The following is a 22,926-nucleotide window of genomic DNA, read 5'->3' on the forward strand; positions in this document are numbered from 1 at the left end:
CATAGGCGATACCAATTAGTTGAGAATATATTTTAATTATGTTAGCATGTTTACTTTGGATGCCGGAATTCCTGGGGACAATTGGTGGTGGTGCCACAGGCATCCTCTTCTTTGAATAGAGAGGACTGTGAACATATTGACATTGATTTCAGTTCGACTATTGCATTTCTTTCAAAGATATTTTCTGCTTATCTCATTTATTTGGACTCATATTTTTATCAGAGGATAAAGTTGTGGTCATTAGCTTTTAAAATACTTCTAACGATAATTGATGCTTGCATGGCTGCAAACAAGTGCAGAGAGGCAGTTAGGCTGAACTGCTCTATGCCTGAGCATACTGCAGATCTTCTAAGTTGTTGGATTAGAAGAGGAGGAATCAAGATAAAAAGATATGGTGGAAAACAGTACCTGTCTGCATTTGGTGGAACATTTGAAAGGAAAGAAATGAAAGAAATTTTGAAGACAAGGAGCGTACAATACAGAAGATCAAGGGGAAAGTTATCATCACTTTATGATTTTGAATTTTGGTGTAAAGTGCAATGTATAGAATAGGAAGCCCACTTAGTGGACTTTATAGGACTTCCGTACGTACTTTCAGCAAGTGTAATTTTTTGTGAAATACAAAGTTACCAGTTTCAAAAAAAAATAAAAAAAATACAAAGACTGTTATAGATCTTAATCATTCAGATCAATTAAATGATTGTAAAATTAAAGAACAAACGCTGTTAAAGATTAAGATCTGAATAGATTTAGACCTAAAAAACAAAAGACTTGATGACTAAAATCTGAGATCTAAATAAGAGTAAAATCTTCATTGACTGCAAACAAATGAGGCCTTACACTTTCTCCTTTTCATTACTAAGAGAGGAAATTGGATGACCTCCAGTAAAAGAATATTGAGAAGGCTCATCAGACTAAAATCACCCATCTCTCCCAAAGTAACAAGTTTTGAAACTTAACAAGAGGTCTTTCGTCTCTTCACCAATCTTCAGTTCGCTGCTGTTGCAAGAACTTGAGAGGTTAAATTCACGAGAAATGAAATCTATCTTATTTTTGAGTCCTCAACATCAGTTCTTCAGTTTTACGTGATAAATGTTGCCATCTCCGTACCATCTTAACCTTGAAACATAATGATACACTCTCCTACACATGAGGAGAAAGAATTCCGTAGCTTCATTCAACAGAGGGGTTACTACCATTGCAATCAACTTGAATTGTAAATGTTGGACAGTTGAAGCAAGCATTAATGAAAATGTACTTACGATTCAGAAGCTGATGATCTCTTGTACCCCTGCCACAAGAGAAAAATAAACCACAAGATCTTACTCAAATCAGCAAAGAATCAAATAACATTTTAGAACATGAAAAAAGGAACTACACAATAGTTTTTTTAATAATAAATAAAAAGCCGACAAAAACCCGAGGGTCACTGGGCTCACGGTTCGAAACTCAGTAGATCATGAGTCGGACGCTCTGTCCTTCTACACTTAAATACCAGGCATTTGTCTAGAGAAAGGTTCGAACCCGTGAAGTGTGCTTAGCCTACACATCATGGATTTTGCTCTTACCATTAGACCAAAGACCTGGGATCAGAATTACATAATACCTCAACATGCTACTTTATCTATCAAATTAAAATTGGAGCGCCATCATGTGGGTTTAAACACCTAACAATGAACACTATTAAAGGGAACTAAATTCTAAATAAAAACTTCCCACAAAGACAAATTTAAACACACCTGTAGTCTCGAAATATGTTCAGGTTCATGCCTTTTCACAATTGATAAATTTCCCTGAAATATTTTCATCAGAAAGTTAGCAGTGCTTCACCAACATCATGTCAAAACGCAGTAGCCATCAGTAAATCTCTAAGGACAACAATTGGAAGAAAAAAAAAAGAATAAAGCATGTGGATGACTAAAAAGTTTACCAAATGTTCATTTGAGAAACATACACCCAAAAATACATCTGAATATATCAGCAATAGCAATCCCATTTGCCAACATTGTCAATAACTTGAATTCATGCAATTCATAAGGAAATAACTACACTAAACACATTCTGCTGTTCATAGTAGTGTTAAGAAAACCATTGTTCTACTTTGTTGGTCCTTTACCAGGCATTTTTACATTATCTTGGCAAAGTCAGTGCAGATAAAGGTTTATTTACCTATTGCATCACAAATAACTTTTTTCTCGAGGAATTAAGATCTCTTGGCCACTTACAAAGAACAGAAGAAAATGGCCTTTTCAGATCTCTTATGTGTAAAAGTGAAGATCACTTGTAACTTGTAAGAAAAACATAAAACTAAAGAAACTTAGCACTTCTCCAAACTGAAGTAACATCAGACAAAATAGTACTAGTCGTTTTTTGCAATACACATGAAGCAACTTAGCACTTCTCCAAAAATTGTCAAGGAAGATTAGGTCGGTCACTAGAACAAGAATGGAAGAGTAAAGAAAGCACCATATTTTTAATAGAAAAAGAAAGATACCTAGCTGACTTCTTACTATTGCCCTCCTCAGCTAAAAGCACCATCTTTGGCTCAACAACGAAAAAAATATATGGCCCTTTCTGATTGTCAACTTTCTTGATGTGCCAAAAAGCCTGTTATTCATGTTCTGCTCATAGTACTTTAGCCTTCTCCACTTTGACATCTTAAGATGTCATGTTAACTACTTTGGTTTGAGTGTTTTCTTACAAACTAATTGATTTGACACTCATCTTTTATCAGAAAAATTCAGTACTCATCCAGTGGTATTAAGCCTAAGCATCATCTTGCAACTATATGCTAAATGCTATAATACTCATCGACTCATTTCATGTTTAAGTATTGTTCAACAAATTACCCCATGGATTTGAGAGCATAGTAGATTACACTTTGCATGGCGAACCCCCTCCTTCCCTCTCAATGTGCCATCCTCTGATTTCACATCTTTATTTTCTGCTATCTTATACTGTTCACAATCCTAACTTAAACTATCTGAGACTGAGTCACTAAAGAAAGGAACAAAATGACTAAGAACTGGAACACATTACTGAATTTAGTTGAACTAGGACACATTTCACGTTAGTTTTAATTCTTTTTACCTCCTTTTACAAATTTCCAACATGACTGGTCAACATTCTCTTTTGTTCAGTACTGATCAAATAATTATCTATGGAGCAACTTCATGTAATGGTTAAGTGGAAACAGGATATTAGGGTCAGAGTAAAGCATCAATTCAGACTTTACAAGAACATTTCTCCCAGATATTGATGGATGAAACTTGGATGTGATATTTGCATAGTTGTGTCTAAGAAACAGAGCAAAACATTAGCAGTCAACTTAAACCTTAATAGTTCTTGATTTTTAAATCAAGGTATCAACTATCAGCATAAAAACATCAACAAAAACTAAATATACAGTACTCTTTAAAATAGTTCAAATTTAAATCGTATCTGTCATTTAGACAGTACAAAACTTTAATGGAGGATTTCCTTATGGAGCATATAGTCTGTTGTCAATCTTCAGCTCTTTCTACTTATTAGTAGGCCTTACCTCCCAGCTTTTGAGGTAACCTGACTGAGCTGATGGTGATGTAGCCATTGTTTGCTGCTGAGATAGAGACATGTTAGCTTCTGCACTGTTATTCCTGCCAAGAGCCAATATTCCAGGCTGTCCTTGTTGAGTCATCCCTGGAGTAGGCATCATTCTGCCAATTTCCAAAGGCATACTAGTACCCATTCCACTTGGCACATTCTGGTGCATGCCTATCCCTCTTGGCATCATTTGAGACCCAGGAAAATTTCCTTGACTCATAACAGGTGCTGCTAGACTGCCTGCACCAATGCCTCCTTGGATATTACTCAACAGTTGTCCCGAAGGCATACCAGTATGCATTCCAGTTGGCACATTCCGGTGCATGCCTATCCCGCTTTGCATCATTTGACGCCCAGGAAGATTTCCTCGACTCATTACAGGTACTGTGAGACTGCCTGCTCCAATGCCTCCTTGGATATTACTCAATAATTGTCCCAAAGGCATACTAGTATCCATTCCACTCGGCACATTTTGGTGCATGCCTACCCTGCTTTGCATCATTTGAGACCCAGGAAGATTTCCTTGACTCATTACATGTGCTGTTGGACTGCCTGCACCAATGGCTCCTGGGATTTTACTCAACAGTTGTCCCGAAGGCATACCAATACCTGTTCCACTCGGCACATTCGGGTGCATGCCTATCCCGCTTTGCATCATTTGAGACCCGGGAAGATTTCCTCGACTCATTACAGGTACTGTTTGACTGCCTGCACCAGTGCCTCCTAGGATATTGCTCAATGGTTGGGACATGCAAAGGTTAGAATTCCCAAACATACTGGGAGCCATCAAAGTTAATGATGCAGGACCGAAGTTTTGAGATATCTGATCAGTTCTGGCAATTGGAGCAAACCCAGTCATTGATGTGAAACCTAGCTGCCCCGATGTTAATACAGTTGGAGCAGTAGATATAGCAGAAGCCACTTCATTCAATATTCTGACATTAGCAGCTGCACCACTAAATGGACCTAAGGACTGTGTCATCACACTGACAATAGGTGTTGTTTCCTTAGTATTCTCATTATTCGGAACCATCTCCTCTGAAATAGAAATAGGTAAACCACTTTGCAAGCTTGCAGCAACTTGAGAAGTAGGATGAGCAGTAGGAATATGTGGAGGTGCAGGTCTACCAACAGAGGTCGCCATGGCGGGCTCCTGAAGAAATATGTAATAAGATCATGACATTCACAATGCTTTGTGGAGTTTTAGCAAAGCTAATACCTCATTCAAATGACAAGCAAAGAATCAAGTTATTGAATCTTACGATATTTACCGGTGCAGCAGGAATATTTCCAGCTGAAATGGGTTGTTGATTCATAACTGAAAGGTACATGGAAAAGAATTAGAACTCCTTCAACAAAACTCCGTGAATTGCTAATATATCATAGGATGCTCTACATGAGATTTATGAACCAACAACTATCGAAATTGAAGTAGTTTACATATGTTACATAAGAGATTCATTAATTTGGACTTGCATTAATTTGAAGTGAGAAGTAAGACGGTATTCAAGCAGAGATACAACTCAACCCAACTTCAGAAAAGGACAACGATAGATGACGTTAAGAAGAAGAAGAAAAAGGTCCGACTACTTTTATGCCTCAAACAATTGAGACAAGGGGATGGACATATATTAGCAATAGAGGAACTGTAACCATAAAGCAACCAGTCATCTATCTAACATGTTACCTCAACATCAGCAATTGAAACAAATTAATCAGCAACCGCATAAGGAAGAACTAAATGGAAAAAATAGAGTGAAAGCATTCACATTAATCCTGAATTGTGATGGTTCACTATCATCATCATTCATGATCATCTACTGTTATGCTTCTACTATTAACACTACTATTACTATTAGTATTATTATTTGGTTTTTCTTTTGTCTGGATTTGATCAAGACAACGAAAAGTTTAAGATGTTAAACCCAACCCAACTTATATCAGGCTAATAAACTTATTCCAGAAATGTGAGATATGATGTGGTATTTCTAACTTCACTATTGTGTCAAATGGTTGGTCTATTTTACAGATCACCAAACCAAACTGGCAGATGCAGTGCAGCACTTGTTGTCAACCGCACCCTTTCATTCATTCATCCATTCATTCAATTATTGACTTCTCCTCTAGAGGGTACTTCTCATTTTATATTCACAAAATAATCTTCTTTCGACAGAAAAAGGACATCTAAAACGAATCAGGCATACCTATAACACTATCCAGAGAAACATTCATACCAGGCAAGTGTGAAAGAGAGAGATCCAGAATTTGTCTGACCTGATGAATTAGCTGGCCCGGAAATTGGAGGCACAGAAGTCATATCCATTTCAACCAGGCTCTGGTTTGGCGCCAAACTTTCCATTTCAGTGTGACTGAAAGCAGCACAATCCCTGCTGAAATTTTCCGAAATTAATACAAGAAAATTCGGATTCTTAGACGTATCAACAGGCGGGTCAGCTGCTTGCGGATCGTGTTTTCCCTGGATCAAGAAAAGTTCACACTTAGTATAGGAAACTAAAATGAAGGGGCAGTACGTTTCCTACTTCAAATCACCAGCACTAAAACTTAACCAGATTAGCATTTGCATGCCAAGTCAGCAGGATTTAAATTTATTCTTCTGAATGATGAAAGGATTTAAAGACAGAAATCACGACTTAGTATGTCGAGCAAGAATATTAGCATGAGGAATTTCAAGATATCAAAATAGAAACCAATAACTTATCCATAATGCCCTGAAAGCCTTCACAGCATCTAAAGATACTTATACTCTTTACCAAGTTGTCACACTTCTCCGTGATGAAGCTAGAAATTTCTCCACTCATGGGGTGTTTCGCATTCTCAATTTTGGGTTCTTAAAGGGAAGCATCATTCTCTCAACGGTAACAACTTTAAATTGGCAACAAAGTTTGCAGGAACCTACTTTCTGGAGCACTTGGTAATCTTTACTAATGATAAACAAGCACAATGAGTTTGAAATAATTGGGACTATACACTTCACCATAAATCACCTTTCTCTATTAAAGACAAAACAATAACAAATGATAACAGCGTGTAGACTAATAAATACTGGTGGAGCTAAGTGGAGTAATTAAATCCCCTTTGTTAAAAAAATGTACTATGCATATAGGACAATAACAATTTCGTTTGGTATATATAAACTGTGGAATCCCCTTGATATAAGGAAAAAGTCTAGTGAAGTTGCAACGAACGATCAAATAGTGCTTTAGATCACAAGTTCAAATCCCAATGTAACATTTTATTGTTTTCTTGAATCCCCGATTCCCCCGGTATAAATTCCTGGCTTCGCCACTGCTATCAAATTGGGATTTGCTATCCTAAATCCACAGTTTTGAACAATTGGGATGCTCCTGATGGCCTAGCCACCCAAGGAGAAAACTTGAGTTCCTCTAACAACATTCCATGTAACTTAAGATTATGTGCACCCATTGGAAGAAACAAAAAAACTCTATGGTGTCATCACTTTACCAGCTGTATCCTCAACATTGAACTATTATAGATGAGGCCCAAATTTAGCAACTCTTTAATTAAAAAGAGGGTGACACAATTAATCCTACAGGAGTTTGAATGGACATGAAAACAGTAATTATTGTGTATCACTTCAACATATAGTCAACAGGTTTTGACCCTAAAAACAAGGGGAAAAGCTCAATGAAAAATTGTTCATAATTACCGCATTATATATTGCTCTTAATTTCGGAAGCTTCCTTGGGCATATAACAGAGAGGGAAACAGAGCACTGCAAGAAAAGAAAAGCATTCAGCAGAGGAATATGAGGGAAGCACCATGGTTTTGAAGAGAAAAGGGTTATCAACCAGTACCTGAGGAAATGCCTTTGCAACTATCTCAGCATCAGCTAGTCGAAGACTGGTATGTGCTTCAATATTCCCACTCTGCTCCAGATTCAGCATAGCTGGATAATAAACTGGTGTAGGCAATGGATAAGGGTTACTTGCGGCAACAAGTATGCAATGTCTTTGCCCATCAGCATTTTGTTGAGTTTGTTGGCTTCCATTGAATGAAGAAAACATCTGAATGAAAAATCAGTCAAGTGAAATACTATGTGAGCATAGTAGGAGCAGTTCAGTTTACATTGCACTCCAACATAGACAAAAATTCCGTCTACTACATAATCAATTTCTCCTGCAGTACGATATAGGTTGTTAACAAACTTGGGGCTGTTAGTCTTGGCAACCAGTTGTCTGGTTTTTATACCAAACAATCACAGTGACCAACTCCAAAAAGAAAACAGCACATTGGCATTTCTGTTTCAACATCAGAAGCTTTTGTGACTTGTTGGCTTTGCCCTAAACCCACCCCCTCTTCATCCTTCCTTCAACGCAATTCTGAACACTTCTTTTCTTGGATTTTTCCGGTCTTCTTTTATTTTTATTTTTAAAAAGTTTTGCTTTCCCCAATTCACATCTAGTTTATACAGAAGAACTTTTAAATAAAAGGTGAAGAGGTTTAGTCAGTTTAATCTGATTTAAACTAAAAGCACTTCCTTTTAATAAATCAAATTTCAATGTATTAATCACCAAGATGGCCCCAAACAAAAAGGGGGTATTTCTTTATATATTCACCAATTTCGAAAGTCTCAAATATGTTTTAGGGCTTTGTGATAGCTTCTACCCAAAAAATAAAAAGAGCAAAACCGAAACTCCCAAAAATAAAACCAAAATCAATCTTCACAAAACCAAATCCAAACACTCTTCTTCTTTTTTTCCTGAAGGAAAAAAGCCAAAACTAACTTGACAAGCAAATACCAAAACCAAGCACCACCTGGGAGAATTGATATACTTCAACATCGTGAGAGCAGAGATAAAGCTTTTTTAACTCTTCATGACCTAATAAAGTACTAGTAAATTTAAGTTGGCGGACATTTATGTGAACCAACTAATGCAACTACTGGCATGCTAAACCTGTTCAGGAAACATGGGGAGGATATACAAGAATCCAAACCAGATCTTTCCTTAATGGAAAAGGTTTATGATCTTCAAAGTATCAAGTTCACATAACAATACTAAATTATGACATGTTGATTGTTGAGCGACATAGGTATACTCTTTTACATCCTCCAACTATTACTTCAATGTACTACTAACAAAGTCAAATATATTAGCCTATTCAAACTTACTAATCTCGTCTTCTTTTGGCAAGGTAAAGTAACTTTCTAATCCTAGTCAATGCACAAGTCAAACTATATCTACAATGTATCATAAATGAGTATAACTTATTGTTACCATATGAAGCACACGTCAAACCAGTATATGAACTGGGAAAGGAAAAGAAATCTGGTTCAATAAAGATGAAATAAACCGATGCAAAACAGTTGAATCTACGCAGTGAGAAGGGAAGTGTCCTTCTTTAGTTTATGTTGGTAGTTCACAAGCACAAGGAAGAAATACTTTTCTGCTGATTTCACTCCTCTATAAAATATCATATGATCAATACGGCATTCAAATAAACAGAAGGCAGTAAAAAAAAGCAATAATTTACTGGCTAATTGTCTAAAATAACTGCAATTTCTACACATCTACAAACTTTTAGGTGAAAATGAAACTTATCCTCACTATCCTGAACAGCAGTAGCATAGTAAAGAGCAACAACTACTACGCCTCAATCCCAAGTTAGCTAGAATGGCGAATAATGGTACAGAATATAGAAAAAAAATAAAATCGATAATCATATGGACCTCACAGAGAACTCCCTAGAAAGCAAAGGAAGCACAAAGAGGAAAGCGTGTCATAGAAAATAAAACAGTAAGAGATGTGTAAATAATACCAAGCAAAACAAAACTACTGCTCATAATACCATAAATGCTCATTATCAAAACATCCTAAACAGTAAAACACACCATTAATGCTGAAGCAAGGCCTTCTGCAGCTGCAACATCATTGAAACCACCACCTGAGAAAGGTAGAGCTGATAGCCACTGGAAAAACACATCTATGTTTCTTGTCCAGCCACTTCTTTGTAACATGCAAGCTGTGTTAGAGATGGTGAAATGGAAGATGGAAAAAAAATAAAACGTCAACCAGAAAGAAAAAGAAAAGCCTGTATATACTTCAGCAAGGAGAGGTGAAAAAAGCCTCAAAACATTGAATTAGGATGCATTATCCCCGTCAAAGTTTTATAAGCCATAAGCCCATCCAACTAGGCTCTTTGTCTACTTCATGGCTTATGCAAATCACACAAATTTAACAAATTCTTTTGTTGCATATAAAGATTTGACATATGGAAATCACATACTAAAAAATCTCTAGACACACAAAGATCAAAGAAGAAGATTGTTCGAATAATGGTGCAATGATGCCAACTATACAAAACAGTCCATAAAATGCCAATAAAGATTTGTACAAAATGATGTAGTGCCACATGTTTGTTCCTTTTTCCAGTTGAGATTGAGACAGGGTCTGAAGATGGTTCTTCTATGTGAATGACACAACTATTGTTCATACTTAAGTTGCAATTGGGTCAGCCAATAAAAAAAAGTATTAAGAACAAAATGGATACAAACCACTGTAGGAATCGTGCACATTAAAGACCACCAATGACAGCTCTACATCGCCAGCAGATGGGTTCTGGAATTTCAACAGAAGAAAGGTAAAATTAGCTAAAAGAAACATAAGAAGTTGATTATTGCCTTCAACTCATGTTGTAATGGAATATCATCTCCCCCTATTCAAGAATACAGTATCTTGGACATTACAATCACCGTCATGGAATACTAAAGACGGAAAAAAGGTTTAAAAGATGAACAATTTGAATTTACGAACCTGTTCTATTGAATCAGCTCCAGTGAAGGACCTGAAAAGTTTACAAAAGCCTATAAATTAAACGCAACATATAATGACATTTCAAATCAAGACATAATTTCATAGCATCAAATTAAGATTTAAAGAAAACAGAAAAGGCTACCGCGACAGTACAAAAGAACAATTTAAAACATGGAAACTGAAGTTTTTTTGGGAGTTGGGTGGATGACAACAATCTCGGCTTTTTTTATTTAAGTCATAGAAGCAGGCAATTAAGGAACCAAAACAACCAACAAATGCAAATAGAACATTATAAAGAATTTCACCTATACATCAACAATTGAGATAATCATAAACATGTTTTTCAATAGTTATCTTCTTCTGACACCCCTCAACCCAACAAAGGAAAATAAAGAGAAGATACAGGTTTCTGCTACAAAAAGGCCATCAGAAACTACTTTATGGTTGGGTAGCCTCTTCTACAAACACATTGTATTTTATCAATTAAAGATATCTTCATATGATGATGATTAATACTAACTGAAATTATATGTTTCTCCATGGAGAAGATCAGATTTTGCAATCTTTACCACTACAAGTGTGCAATTTGTCTCACTACGATCTACATGATTCCACGCTTCTCAAAACTTGAGTCAACGTGCAAGTAAAATATTAGGCAACAAGTCAGCATCCTTGCCTCCATTCCAGGCTTACCTTAATACCCAAGGCTTCATTTATTTACTTCAAAGTAGGGGGCAAATATGCCATCTAATAATCACCCTTGAAAAGGAGAGCAATAAAAACTAATTTCACTAAAATTAATCGTCAACACGACTCAGTTCTAATAAAACACCAAACCAAAAAGGAAATAAGTTTCAGTGCATTGATAGTGATAAAATTAATGACAAATCAATTCATTTAAGAGCCAAGAGAAAACGATCCAAATTCCAAACAAACATAGATCAGATGAAATGAGGGGGCGTATGTGGATGTGACTGAGTACCTAATCATTTTCTCGAGGTAATCGGAAATGATTGTTTTCCAGTAAGGTCCCATGGCACCTGTGCCTTCAACGACAACTATTAGTTGTTTTGTCACCATGTGTGCTTTGCTTGAGATTCTGCAGATTGATTGTTATTCGCCGCCTATGATTCTATTTATTAGATAGTATACATGTTTAGGGATAGGGTTGGAATTGAAAATATATGTGTAGACATCGAGATTTTGTTGGATTTAAGATGGGCCTCTACAAGACTAGCCCAATTCATGATCTTCGACCCTGAGCTAGTCTCAGGTTTGAAGATCATGGATTGGGCTAGTCTTGTAGAGGCCCATCTTAAATCCAACAAAATCTCGATGTCGTGGGAGGCTCAGGTTCGAAGATCATGGATTGGGCTAGTCTTGTAGAGGCCCATCTTAAATCCAACAAAATCTCGATGTCTACACATATATTTTCAATTCCAACCCTATCCCTAAACATGTATACTATCTAATAAATAGAATCATAGGCGGCGAATAACAATCAATCTGCAGAATCTCAAGCAAAGCACACATGGTGACAAAACAACTAATAGTTGTCGTTGAAGGCACAGGTGCCATGGGACCTTACTGGAAAACAATCATTTCCGATTACCTCGAGAAAATGATTAGGTACTCAGTCACATCCACATACGCCCCCTCATTTCATCTGATCTATGTTTGTTTGGAATTTGGATCGTTTTCTCTTGGCTTTTAATTAATTGATTTGTCATTAATTATATCACCATCAATGCACTAAAGCTTATTTCCTTTTTGGTTTGGTGTTTTATTAGAACTGAGTCGTGTTGACGATTAATTTTAGTGAAATTAGTTTTCATTGCTCTCCTTTTCAAGTGTGATCATTAGATGGCATATCTTCCCCCTAGTTTTAAGTAAATAAATGAAGCCTTGGTTATTAAGGTAAGCTCGAATAAGGTTAATCGGACCATTTCAGAGGCAAGGATGCTAACTTGTTGCCTAATATTTTACTTGCATGTTGAATCTAAGTTTTGAGAAACATGGAATCATGTAGATCGTAGTGAGACAAATTGCACAAATGTAGAGGTAAAGATGGCAGAATATGATCTTCTCCATAGAGAAACATATAATTTTAATTAGCACTAATCATCATCATATGAAGATATCTATAATTGATAAAATACAATGTGCTTGTAGAAGAGGCTACCAAGTAGTTTCTGATAGGCTTTTTGTAGCGGAAACTTGTTTTGTTGGGTTGAGGGGTGTCAGAAGAAGATAACTAGGTTAAAATACAAAAATATGTTTATGATTCTTTAACTGTTGATGTATAGGTGAAATGTTTTATAATGTCCTATTTGCATTTGTTGGGACGCAATAAATTTTATGGAGACTTCCAGTTTCTTAGTGGGTATTTTTCGATTTTTTGACTTGCCAGCTTGTTGAATTTAACACCCAAGGAAACATATAAACTTTGAGAAGTGTTAATGTCTGATCTTAAATCCAAAAGTTGAAATTAATACATTTCCAAATTTGTCTATTAAAATGAAGATAGGATGTCTTAATGCGTTTCCTAGTTTAGATAGGACTTTTCGACATGTTCTGGCTAGGATGATTTGGTTAATTTATCGTGTAGGTTGTTTGCTATTTAACCCTTGATTACAAGGTTGACATACACATCTGATGACCGATGTAATTTTTCTCCCCTCTCTGAGCAAATATGGTGAACAGACAATTTATTCTTCTCCCCTCCCTGAAATTCCTGTAGACCTGAAAGATGTAATTATGCATGTTTTGTTACCTTCTATAACCCTTATACATAAGTTATAGTATCCAATAGCTTCATAACTTTTTTTCCTTGTTTTGAGATGTTTTATGTCCTTTTTGTTTTTTTTTCGTTCTCGATTTCTCCTCCTTTTTTTTTTGCAATTGTTCTTTTAAGGGGTGATCTTAGTCTCTTAAAACTCACATCAGTTTTTCTCTCATAGCTACAGAGCAAACAATTACTGTTCTGGCTCCAGGGTTCTTTTTATTTCACTACAGTGATTTTAGCTAAAGAAGTCAACTGATTAGCTTTCGTTTGAATGACTACTGAATATGCTGCTGGTTTGGGGTTCTTCAAAGCCGTTGTTTGCTTGTGTTTTTCAATCAAACCATCTTCTTAGAACATTGTTATTGCTGGAGTATAGGTGTTGTAGACATTTTCATAGGCTTATCCCATTGAGAGAATGGGATTTAAATACTCTTATGATGATTGTCCACTAAATTGACTATTCTGCAACAACAACATTCTGGTGCTTCTTAACTGAACAAGACCGTTTCTTCTTCACCTTATTGCAAAGAAATTTCCTTTGGGATGTGGCGGATGGTACACCAGAATTTCACTTAGTTCATTGGGAGACGATGACATCTCCTAAGTGGTAAGGGAAGGCGTGGGGTCAAGGAATTTAAAGTTTTTAACAAAGTACTTCGGGTAAATGGTTGTGGAGATTTTTGGTGGAGGAAGAATCTTTATAGAGGGGGGTGATTGTGGATAAATATGGTGTAAAGGAAGGGGGATGGAGAACAAATGGAATTACAATGTCTTTCGGGTGTAGTGGTGTGTGGAGGAATATAATGAAAGGTTGGGATGCCTTCTTTGATTACATTGTTTTTAAGGATGGGGATAGGAGTAGAGTTAGATTCAGGGGGCAAAAGTGTTGTGGGGGAATGGTGCTTAAGGATGAATTTTCAGTGTTGTATAGAGTCTCTAACCCGAGGGAATTGTCCGTTCAGCATGTTAGGGGACACAAGGAAATGGGAGTTTTGGGATCTGAGGTTTAGGAGGAAATTCCAGGATTGAGAGGTGCCCGAGTTTCAAAGATTCCAAATTTACTCCAAAGGCAAGGTGAGCCAATTAACAAATATGATCCCTTGAGTTGGGAGCTCGGGAATAACAATCCGTTCTTAGTTAAATCCTTTTATGAGAAGCGAAGCTCCTGGTTAGGACAGAGGTAAGTTTTCCACATACCTCGGTCTGGATTCCTAAGGTGTCGAGGAAGGTGTGTTGCTTCGCGTGGCGAGCTACTAAAGGGGTGATTTTGACAGTGGAAAATCTTAGGAAATGAAAAGTGGTTTGCGTGAGTTAGTGTTGGATACTACAACATCCTACTTGTTGCGAGGCCCAGGTGATGGACGTGGCCTATGTCAAAGTCATGGACAGACATGGCACATACCTGATGAGTTTGGTTAAGAAATAAAGTTGAGCCCTTTTTATCTTTTGACATACAATAAGCACTTGATCCTCTCCTAACAGAAGAGGCAAACCCCAGCGAAAATTATTGTGGATTAAGCACCAAAATCTGTCAAAAAGCTACCTTTTTCAAAAGTCCTAGGTTTTAAACAAACCCTTCAAATATCCCAAGTCCAAACCCAGAAACCTTCCACTCTAACCCTCTTCAAGAAGCTCCAGTCAAGGTCTCTGTTGAGCCAGAAGAAAGCTCAAGGTCAACATCCAACTTTGTTCTTGTTTCTTTAATGTATGTCTGTGTACGGTGAGCTCATACGAAGCATAGTATGATAGGAATTCTTCAAATACCAACTAATTAAATCAAATCACACAAAATGCAATACATAAGCCTACACATTGCAAACATAATTAAGAAATTAAACATTATCCACTCTGAGATCGTCACACAAATTAATACTACACCATATGAATATTACTAAAATTGACTGTCAACACGGACTCAATTCCAATAAAAAATACCGAACGAAAATAGTACTAATATGAGTGAAATTGCATCGTGTAAATGAGTACCGTGTTATTTTAAGCCGGCGCAATTCGAACCGACTCTTCGCCGGAAAGTTCCAATAATTGCGCCGCCGCATAAATGAGCAACGATGAACTGTTTGTCCGCCATGTGTGCGCCTTTGTCGAAGATTCTAGAAACTGAATAGCAATTTTCCATAGCACCGATTTCTCACTTCGTAAGCTTTGCTTATTTTTCATAAATTGCGGCGACAGGAGATTAACAGCTTTTCAGGTGTTTATACATTTTCTGATGAGGAAGGGTAAGAAAAAGACGGCAAGAAGATAATTAACAACCTAATTAGCCGCCAATAACAATCACCCCCAATTATTATATTCACTAATCACTATCAATAATTATCATAATTAGTCATTATTATATATCCAACCCCAATCATCATTCATCATTATCATTAGTTATCAATATTATTTCACTATTAATTATAAATTGCCACCAACAATAACCATGCTAATCACTAGGATCAAACACTATACCATGTAGATTCACCATGATCCACGCTATACTTTTAGAATTAAAGGTCCAGCCAACAGGAACTAGACGATTTTCTTAGTTTTTCGTATGTGTTAACCAATAATTTTTTTGGTGAACTGAATTTCGGGCATTTTTTTTTGCAAAACTTTATAGGACTGTTCGTAATTACCATTGGTAACAAATAACAATACATGTACTCTCTCCATGATCCACGTCATTTTCTTAACATTTAGGGGTCATTTAACAAGAATTAAATATTTTTTTTCTATTTTTCGTGTGTATTAACCCATTAATATTTTGGTGATATGACTTTCGATAAATTTTGATATAAAACCTTTACAGGGCCCTTCATAATGAACTTGGGGAACAGTAGGTGTAGTCTCGGCATGATTCATGCCACTTTCTTAGCATTTAGGGCCACTAAATAAGAATCGGACGATTTCTCAGTTTTTCATGTGTTCGCCATTGATTTTTTTGATAAATTGGCTTTAAAATATTTTTTTGTAAAAACTTTAATGGACCCTCCATAATGACATGGGGTAACAGTACGTGTAGCTTCGGCATGATCCACACTACTTTCTTTGCATTTAGGGGACATTCAATACAAATTATGTGATTTCTATATATATACTATTTATTTCAAATATTATAATGGGAAAATTACACCATGTGACAGCCCATAACATTTGTTTACCACTTTTCTGGCCCAACTTTCCAAAATTACCCAAAATGATCAATTCAGATAAAAGTGTCATATTTGATGTAATTAATTTATTAGCCATGGTTTATCTCTATTTAACCGTGGCTAAATAATGCTATTGAAAAACAATTGTTGTTTATATTTATTTAGTTGCTCCTTTTTAAAAAAAAAAAACTTTTTTCCTTTCTAATTGTTCAAGTTTTTTGTGGAAAATGAATATTTATATCATTTTTATTTTTTTTTATTTTTTTATTTATTAAGGTGAGAATGGATGATAGTCAAGTAAATATCGATATATTATATAATTATTTATATAATTTGATACGTAATTATACACATTTATAAAATATCAATATATTACATATACACTACATATTTATTTGTACATTATATATACATGTTTATATACCATTTATACGATATTGATACATGTTCATACACAATTTATACAATATTAGTATATTACATATATATTATATATCTATTTAGATAGTATCAATACAATACATATATACTATATAACTATTTATACAAATTTTGATACATTACATATACACTACTGTGATGACCTCCATGGTCATTTTTGTGTTTTTGCGTGTTTTTACCATTTTACCCCTTTCCGTAGCTTCTTTATAGCTTATATGTGATGTTGGGATGGGTGGCTCACTTCCCAAGGAGTTTGGTTGAGTTTTGAGGTGGTTTGGCCATTTTTGAGGCTTAAGGTTTGAAAGAATTGACCTTAGTCAACATCCGGAGATTCGGCCTTCTTATGAGAATTTCGACGGTTCCATCAGCTCCGTAAGGCCCATTTTGGTCTAGAAGGAAGGTTGGTTTGGGTTTTGGAATCTTCGTTTTGAGTTTAAGTGGTTTTTCCATTTTAACTTTAAGGTTTGGCCTAGTTTGACTTCGGTCAATATTTTGGGTTAACAGGCTCGAATGAAAATTTCGTCAGCGCGTTTAGCTCTGGAACACCAAGTTTGGTCTAAAACGACCTTTGGTTCGGTTCCCGAGGTGATCATAATGAGTTTTTGGCCATTTGTACATTTTATGTGTTTTTCTTTGAAATTCTTTGACTTTGGTCAACATTCCATCGAAACGACCTCCGTTGGGAAATTCGTCAATTCTGTTGAGTCAAAAATGCCGTTTCCAGTTGGGTAGCATAGTTCGTTTGTGTCGATGGGGATTTCGAACGAGATCCGAGCCCCGTTGAGGGACTTGTTTCCCTTGGTGAAACCTCAAATTTACTCTCCGCGTTCGCAGGTCCCTGATCGCGTTCGCAGAGGTCGAGCCTTTTGTTCTCTACGTTCGCGGGCTTCGGGCTGCGTTCACGGAGGTATGGATGGTTGTACTCCGCGTTCGCGAAGAACATTGAGGGGCCTGGCAGTGAGGTCTTGTAAGACCCGATGCCAACCCTTTTCTCTCCATTTCCAACATTTCAAAACATGATTTTTGAAGCAAATCTTCATCATTTTCGATCATTTTTTTCCGTTGTGTTGGGGATTCTTGTGGAAATGTTCCGGGACCTTTTTCCGTCCTAAAAACCTTGTAAGTTTCGCATAAATTTTATTATTTCTTGAATTTTAACACTATTCTAGGGCTTGAAATTGGTTGGGTTGTTTGAGCTCTTCTGGTGCTCGGAATGTGCCCTTTTTTGTGGAACAAGTTCGTTGAGTTATTTGGGACCTTGTGACGGAGTTGGTTTTTTGATTTCGTGCGCTGGTCCCAATGTCGAATTTTGACCCGATTTTTGTTCTGTTTGTAATTATAGTAATATGGGTATCGTTGGCCTTATTTTGATATGTTCTTTGATAATTTGATAGAGTGTCATCGTTTGGAGGTGGTCGGGAAAGGAAAGACTCAAATTTAGCAGTTTGGGTGCGGTTTTGGCTTTGTGTTAGGTTATGGCTTACTCTTTTTAGACTTGGCTTGGCTAGAATTGGTATATTTTGAGTAGTAATGCATGATTAGTTTGGTGATTTAGGTGTTAATAGTCCATTGAGAAGTTGGGAGTCGTTGATCATCGTTAATGATTAGTTGTAGCTTTAGTCGTTGGTTCCTTTTCTAGGTGATTTCTTGGCTTGTTTATATCGCTTAGAATCCTTAGAGCTTGCTCCTAGATGATTTGAACATAGGATGCCATTTGTTTGACTTGTTTGGTTTTGGTTGCCGGTTGGTGTGATTTCGGTGTATGCCTATAGCTTGCTAGCTTTTAATATTGAAATGTTCGACCCGAGGCCGGGTTTTTGATACACTGGAGTCTCAGGTTAGTGATTTGTCACCTCTGACGGGATGTTCACTTAACTCGAGTGATATATGATTTTGACATACTATTTTTATTGATTTTCCTCGTCGGTGTTAAAAACCCTTTATTTTAAAGAATAAAATGGAAATTTCAAGTTTTTTGATTAATAAATAAGTGTAATGATTTAAAAGAAATATCGATGATATCTTAATTATGGCAATCCTATTGAGAAGCCCGAGGCCTGAATTTTAGGTGACCCATTGATACATAATTTGGGTTATTATTATTATTATTATTATTATTATTGAGAAACTCGAGGTGTGAATTTCGGGTGTCCTGTTGATACATATCCCGGGTATTATTATTATTATTATTATTATTGAGAACTCGAGTTGTGAATTCCGGGTGGCCCGTTGATATATATCTCAAGTTATTATTATTACTACTATTACTTTGAGAAGCTCGAGTTGTAAATTGCGGGTGACCCATGATACATATTCGGGTTACTATTACAATTACTAATATTAGGAAGCTTAAGGCGTGAATTTCGGGTGCTTCATGATATTTTCGAGGATATTGAGCCTTAGCTACGAGTTTACATTGATTATTCTTTTGGTATTTTTATTAGATGGGATTATTTATGTTCTTATTTGATTGGTCGGACTTGCTTGACTGTCGTATGATTATTCCCGTGCCCCTTTCCCCGTATTTGTAGTTTGTATTCTTTTCTTATTATTATTAGTACCATGTGCTGCTTATTATATATTTTATTCTTTCTAAGCTCGATCGGCCTATGATGCCTACTAGGTACCCCTTGTTTTAGTACTCATACTGCACTTCTGCAGTTTTTTGATGCAGCTTCCAATTCGAGCCACCCTCAACGCGCGCCTGATTCTGCGTACCGGTGACAATTCCTGATTGTGGTGAGCTCCCGACATTCAGAGATTTGCTACATTCCCTCTTTTACTCTGACTTGTATTTTATATTTTGGACAGTCAGATCTGTTTTGTATGTTTATATATTTTGTCAGCTTTTGTAATTAGTAGCTCCTGTTTAGGTGACACCAGGTCCGGGGTTTGGTCTAGTGTCAGTTTGTCATTTCTTTTGGTAACTATCGGGCCTATTATATATTTTGTATCGTATTTACATGTCTATACCTTGGCCTGCCTTTTCTTGGGTTATATTCCTTTGCTTCCGCCTTCTTATATTATTAATTATTTATTTAGATTGAGATTTGTCTTTCGTTTGTATTGGGTTTGGCTTGCCTACTCGGGGGTTATGGTAGGCGCCATCATGATCCGAATTCGGATCATGACAGAGTGGTATCAGAGCTTAGGTTCACCAGTCTCACCATTATAGGAGCAAGTGTCTAGTAGAGTTCTGCGGATTGGTACGATGAAGTCTGTATCCAATCTTCGGGAGGCTATAGGACATTTTTAGGAACTAAGTCACTATTTTTGTTTCTGATTGTGCGCTAATGATGTTGAACACCTCTAAATTGTATTGTTTTCACTCTTTCTCATATGGCATGGACGAGATCTAGTCGGGGAGGACGAGAACCCCCTACGCCTAAAGATAGAGACCCAACTCGAGGCAGGGGACGAGGCAGAGTCCAGGCCATAGCACCAGTGCTGGAGCCGGATATAGAGGTTGAGCAGTTTAAGCCTTAGCCGGCAGAGGAGCATCAATCCCAGGCTCCACCCGAATTCGTGGCCACACCAGTGTTCCAGGATATTTTGGCTTGGATCCTCAGTTTCATGGAGGGTATGTCTCGAGCAGGGACACTACCTAACACATCTGTCGAACCCTAGGCTTGAGAGGAGGCTCAGACTTTCGGGTAGGCAGGGGCATAGTATGATCCGACCCTAGTTTTACAGCCTACTACAATAGCTCCTCTTCTAGTGATTCAGCCTATTCCTACAATTGTTCAGCACATAGAAGCTAGGCCGGTTATGATTGCAGAGGAGCAGAATATATTAGGGAGGTTTATCAGATTGGCCCCTCCCAGGTTCTCAGGTGCCGCGGGCGAGGATGCCCACGAATTTCTGGTTATTTGCCAGGAGAGGCTGCATAACCTCGGATTGGTGGAGTCCCACGGAGTCGATTACAATGCTTTCTAGCTGGATGGACCAGCGAAGTAGTGGTGGAGATCTTATCTTAGCTGCAGACCCGCGGGATCGCCGTCCATGTCTGGACTCAATTCTCCGCGGCTTTCTTGGAGAAGTATGTACCCCGCAGCTTGAAGGAGAGATTAAGAGATGAGTTCAGAGCATTGGTAGATGTGTCGATGACAAACACAGAGTATGAGTCTCGATTCCATGAGCTATCTAGGCACGCTACGATGATCATGCCGATAGAGGAGGAGCGGGTACGCCGATTTGTTAGAGGGTTATATATTCCCTTGAGGTTGGCTACAGAGCAAATGGTTGCAGCGGGTTGTTTGTTCTTGTCGATAGTAGACAATGCCCATACTATTAAGGCTATACGTCATGAGGCCTACGGAGGCAGCGACAAGAGGCCTCGCCGCTAGGGCAGTTTCAATAGACACCAATCACACGGTAGGGGTTCCTTTGGTAGAAGTCATCCACAGCGGCATGCACCCAGTAGACTGGTACAGGCAGGCTCAACCGACGTAGATCAGTAGGTGCCGATGGTTAGAGCAGCTAGACTTCGGGTCAGTCATCTCGGGCTTAGACTTCTGGATATTCAGGCCGTGGTGTCCATTCAGGTTCAGCTGGGACATCACATGGAGGTTCATTCAGAGGGCCGTGCTATGAGTGTGGTGTGATAGGTCACTTTGCCAAGGAGTTTCTTATTATTAGACATCGCAGACGCCAGATGCGCCAGAATCAGTAGGATCAGCAGGTTCAAGCCTCTAGGGCCCCATTTCAGCAACCCAGAGAGATTGTGCAAGGTGGTAGAGGCGAGTCTCAGGGTAATAAGTCCCCAGGTAGGCTGGGTAGTTGGTAGAGGTGGACGCAGTCATATGTATGCCTATCTGAGTAGGCCAGAGGCGGTGGCATCAGATGTCGTCATCATAGGTACGATCTCCATCTCTCAGCAGCCTACCTATGCTTTATTTGATCCAGGATCCACTTACTTGTATGTGTCTGCTCATTATGCTACCTGATGGAATGCTTTATGTGAGCCATTGCCTGTGCCTATGTGTGTATCTACCCCTGTAGGTTATTCTTTAGTAGTGGATCGAGTTTATCAATCCTTTGTGGTGACTATCGTGGGGTATGATACTAGAGCAAACCTTATTGTGCCAGATATGGTAGAATTTGACTTGATTCTAGGCATGGATTGGTTTTTACTCATCATGCGGTTTTGTATTGCTTCTCCAAGACCGTTACTTTATGTATGCCTGGTATTCCTCTAGTCGTGTGGGAAGGTGGAGTTAGTCATGTGCCGTGTGGTGTGATTTCCTTCCTTAGGGCTCAGTGGTTAGTGGGGAAAGGGTGTCTAGCCTATCTTGCTTATGTCCGTGACACTAGTGCTGATACTCCTTCTATTGATTCTATTCCGGTGGTCCAAGAGTTCCTTGATGTATTTCCCACCAATCTACCTGGCCTTCCTCCTGAGCGTGATATTGATTTCGGCATTGATGTTGAGCTGGATACGCAGCCAGTCACTATTCCACCGTATAGGATGGCTCTGGTTGAGTTGAGGGAGCTTAAGGTGTAGCTCCAAGACCTCTTGAGTAAGGGGTTTATCAGGCCCAGTATGTCTCCTTGGGGTGCTCCTATTCTGTTCATGAAGAAGAATGATGGTAACTTGCGTATGTGTGTTGATTACAAGCAGTTGAATAAGGTGAGCATCAAGAATAGGTACCCGATGCCGCGGATTGATGACTTATTTGACCAGCTCTATAGGGCGCATCAGTGTTCTCTAAGATAGACTTAAGGTCAGGTTATCACTAGTTGAGGATTAGGGAGTTAGATATCCCTAATATTGCTTTCAAGACTCGATACGGGCACTATGAGTTCGTAGTCATGTCTTTCAGGTTGACTAATGCCCCCGCAACATTCATGTATTTGATGAACCGTGTGTTTAGGCCCTACTTGGACTCTTTTGTCATTGTATTCATTATGACATTCTAGTCTACTCCGAGAGCAGAGAGCAGCATGAGAAGCACATGAGGATAGTACTTCAAACTTTGAGGGATCAACAGTTGTATGCCAAGTTAACTAAGTGTGAAATTATGCTTTAGTCTGTGGCATTCCTAGGGCACGTGATGTCCAACGATGGGATTATGGTAGATCCGGAGAAGATAGCGGTAGTTTGTGATTGGGTTAGGCCCACTTCTTCTACCGAGGTTCGCAGTTTCATCAAGTTAGTAGGGTATTACAA

General features: G+C 37.9%; 2 protein-coding genes across 13 annotated transcripts in view; one reads left to right on the plus strand and one right to left on the minus strand.

The window, feature by feature from the left end:
* Nucleotides 1-671, plus strand: part of LOC129904616 (eIF-2-alpha kinase GCN2) — a 41,599-nt gene extending 40,928 nt beyond the window's left edge. For all 3 annotated transcript variants that reach the window (XM_055980182.1, XM_055980183.1, XM_055980184.1), the window contains one exon: nt 300-671. The gene's annotated coding sequence lies outside the window, so the exon portion shown is untranslated. The remainder of the gene's footprint in view (nt 1-299) is intronic.
* LOC129904618 (mediator of RNA polymerase II transcription subunit 25-like) lies at nt 667-15,419 on the minus strand. 10 transcript variants are annotated; one of them, XM_055980189.1, is made up of 13 exons: nt 15,148-15,229; nt 11,359-11,422; nt 10,377-10,407; nt 10,118-10,181; nt 9,455-9,585; nt 7,419-7,628; nt 7,271-7,336; nt 5,857-6,058; nt 4,845-4,900; nt 3,542-4,735; nt 1,740-1,793; nt 1,263-1,291; nt 667-999 (listed from the first exon to the last, which is right to left on the minus strand). In XM_055980189.1, the coding sequence occupies exons 2-13, from the start codon at nt 11,409-11,411 to the stop codon at nt 921-923; spliced, it is 2,169 nt and encodes a 722-aa protein (XP_055836164.1). In that variant the 5' UTR covers nt 11,412-11,422; nt 15,148-15,229; the 3' UTR covers nt 667-920. The 10 variants fall into 10 exon arrangements, with proteins under 10 accessions (XP_055836164.1, XP_055836163.1, XP_055836161.1 ...); XM_055980188.1 differs by lacking the exon at nt 11,359-11,422 and having other exon boundaries at nt 4,854-4,900; nt 15,148-15,419; XM_055980186.1 differs by lacking the exon at nt 11,359-11,422 and having other exon boundaries at nt 15,148-15,419.
* Nucleotides 15,420-22,926: the final 7,507 nt, after the last annotated feature.

This window comes from Solanum dulcamara, chromosome 9, assembly GCF_947179165.1.
Source record: "Solanum dulcamara chromosome 9, daSolDulc1.2, whole genome shotgun sequence".
Classification (NCBI taxonomy): domain Eukaryota; kingdom Viridiplantae; phylum Streptophyta; class Magnoliopsida; order Solanales; family Solanaceae; genus Solanum; species Solanum dulcamara.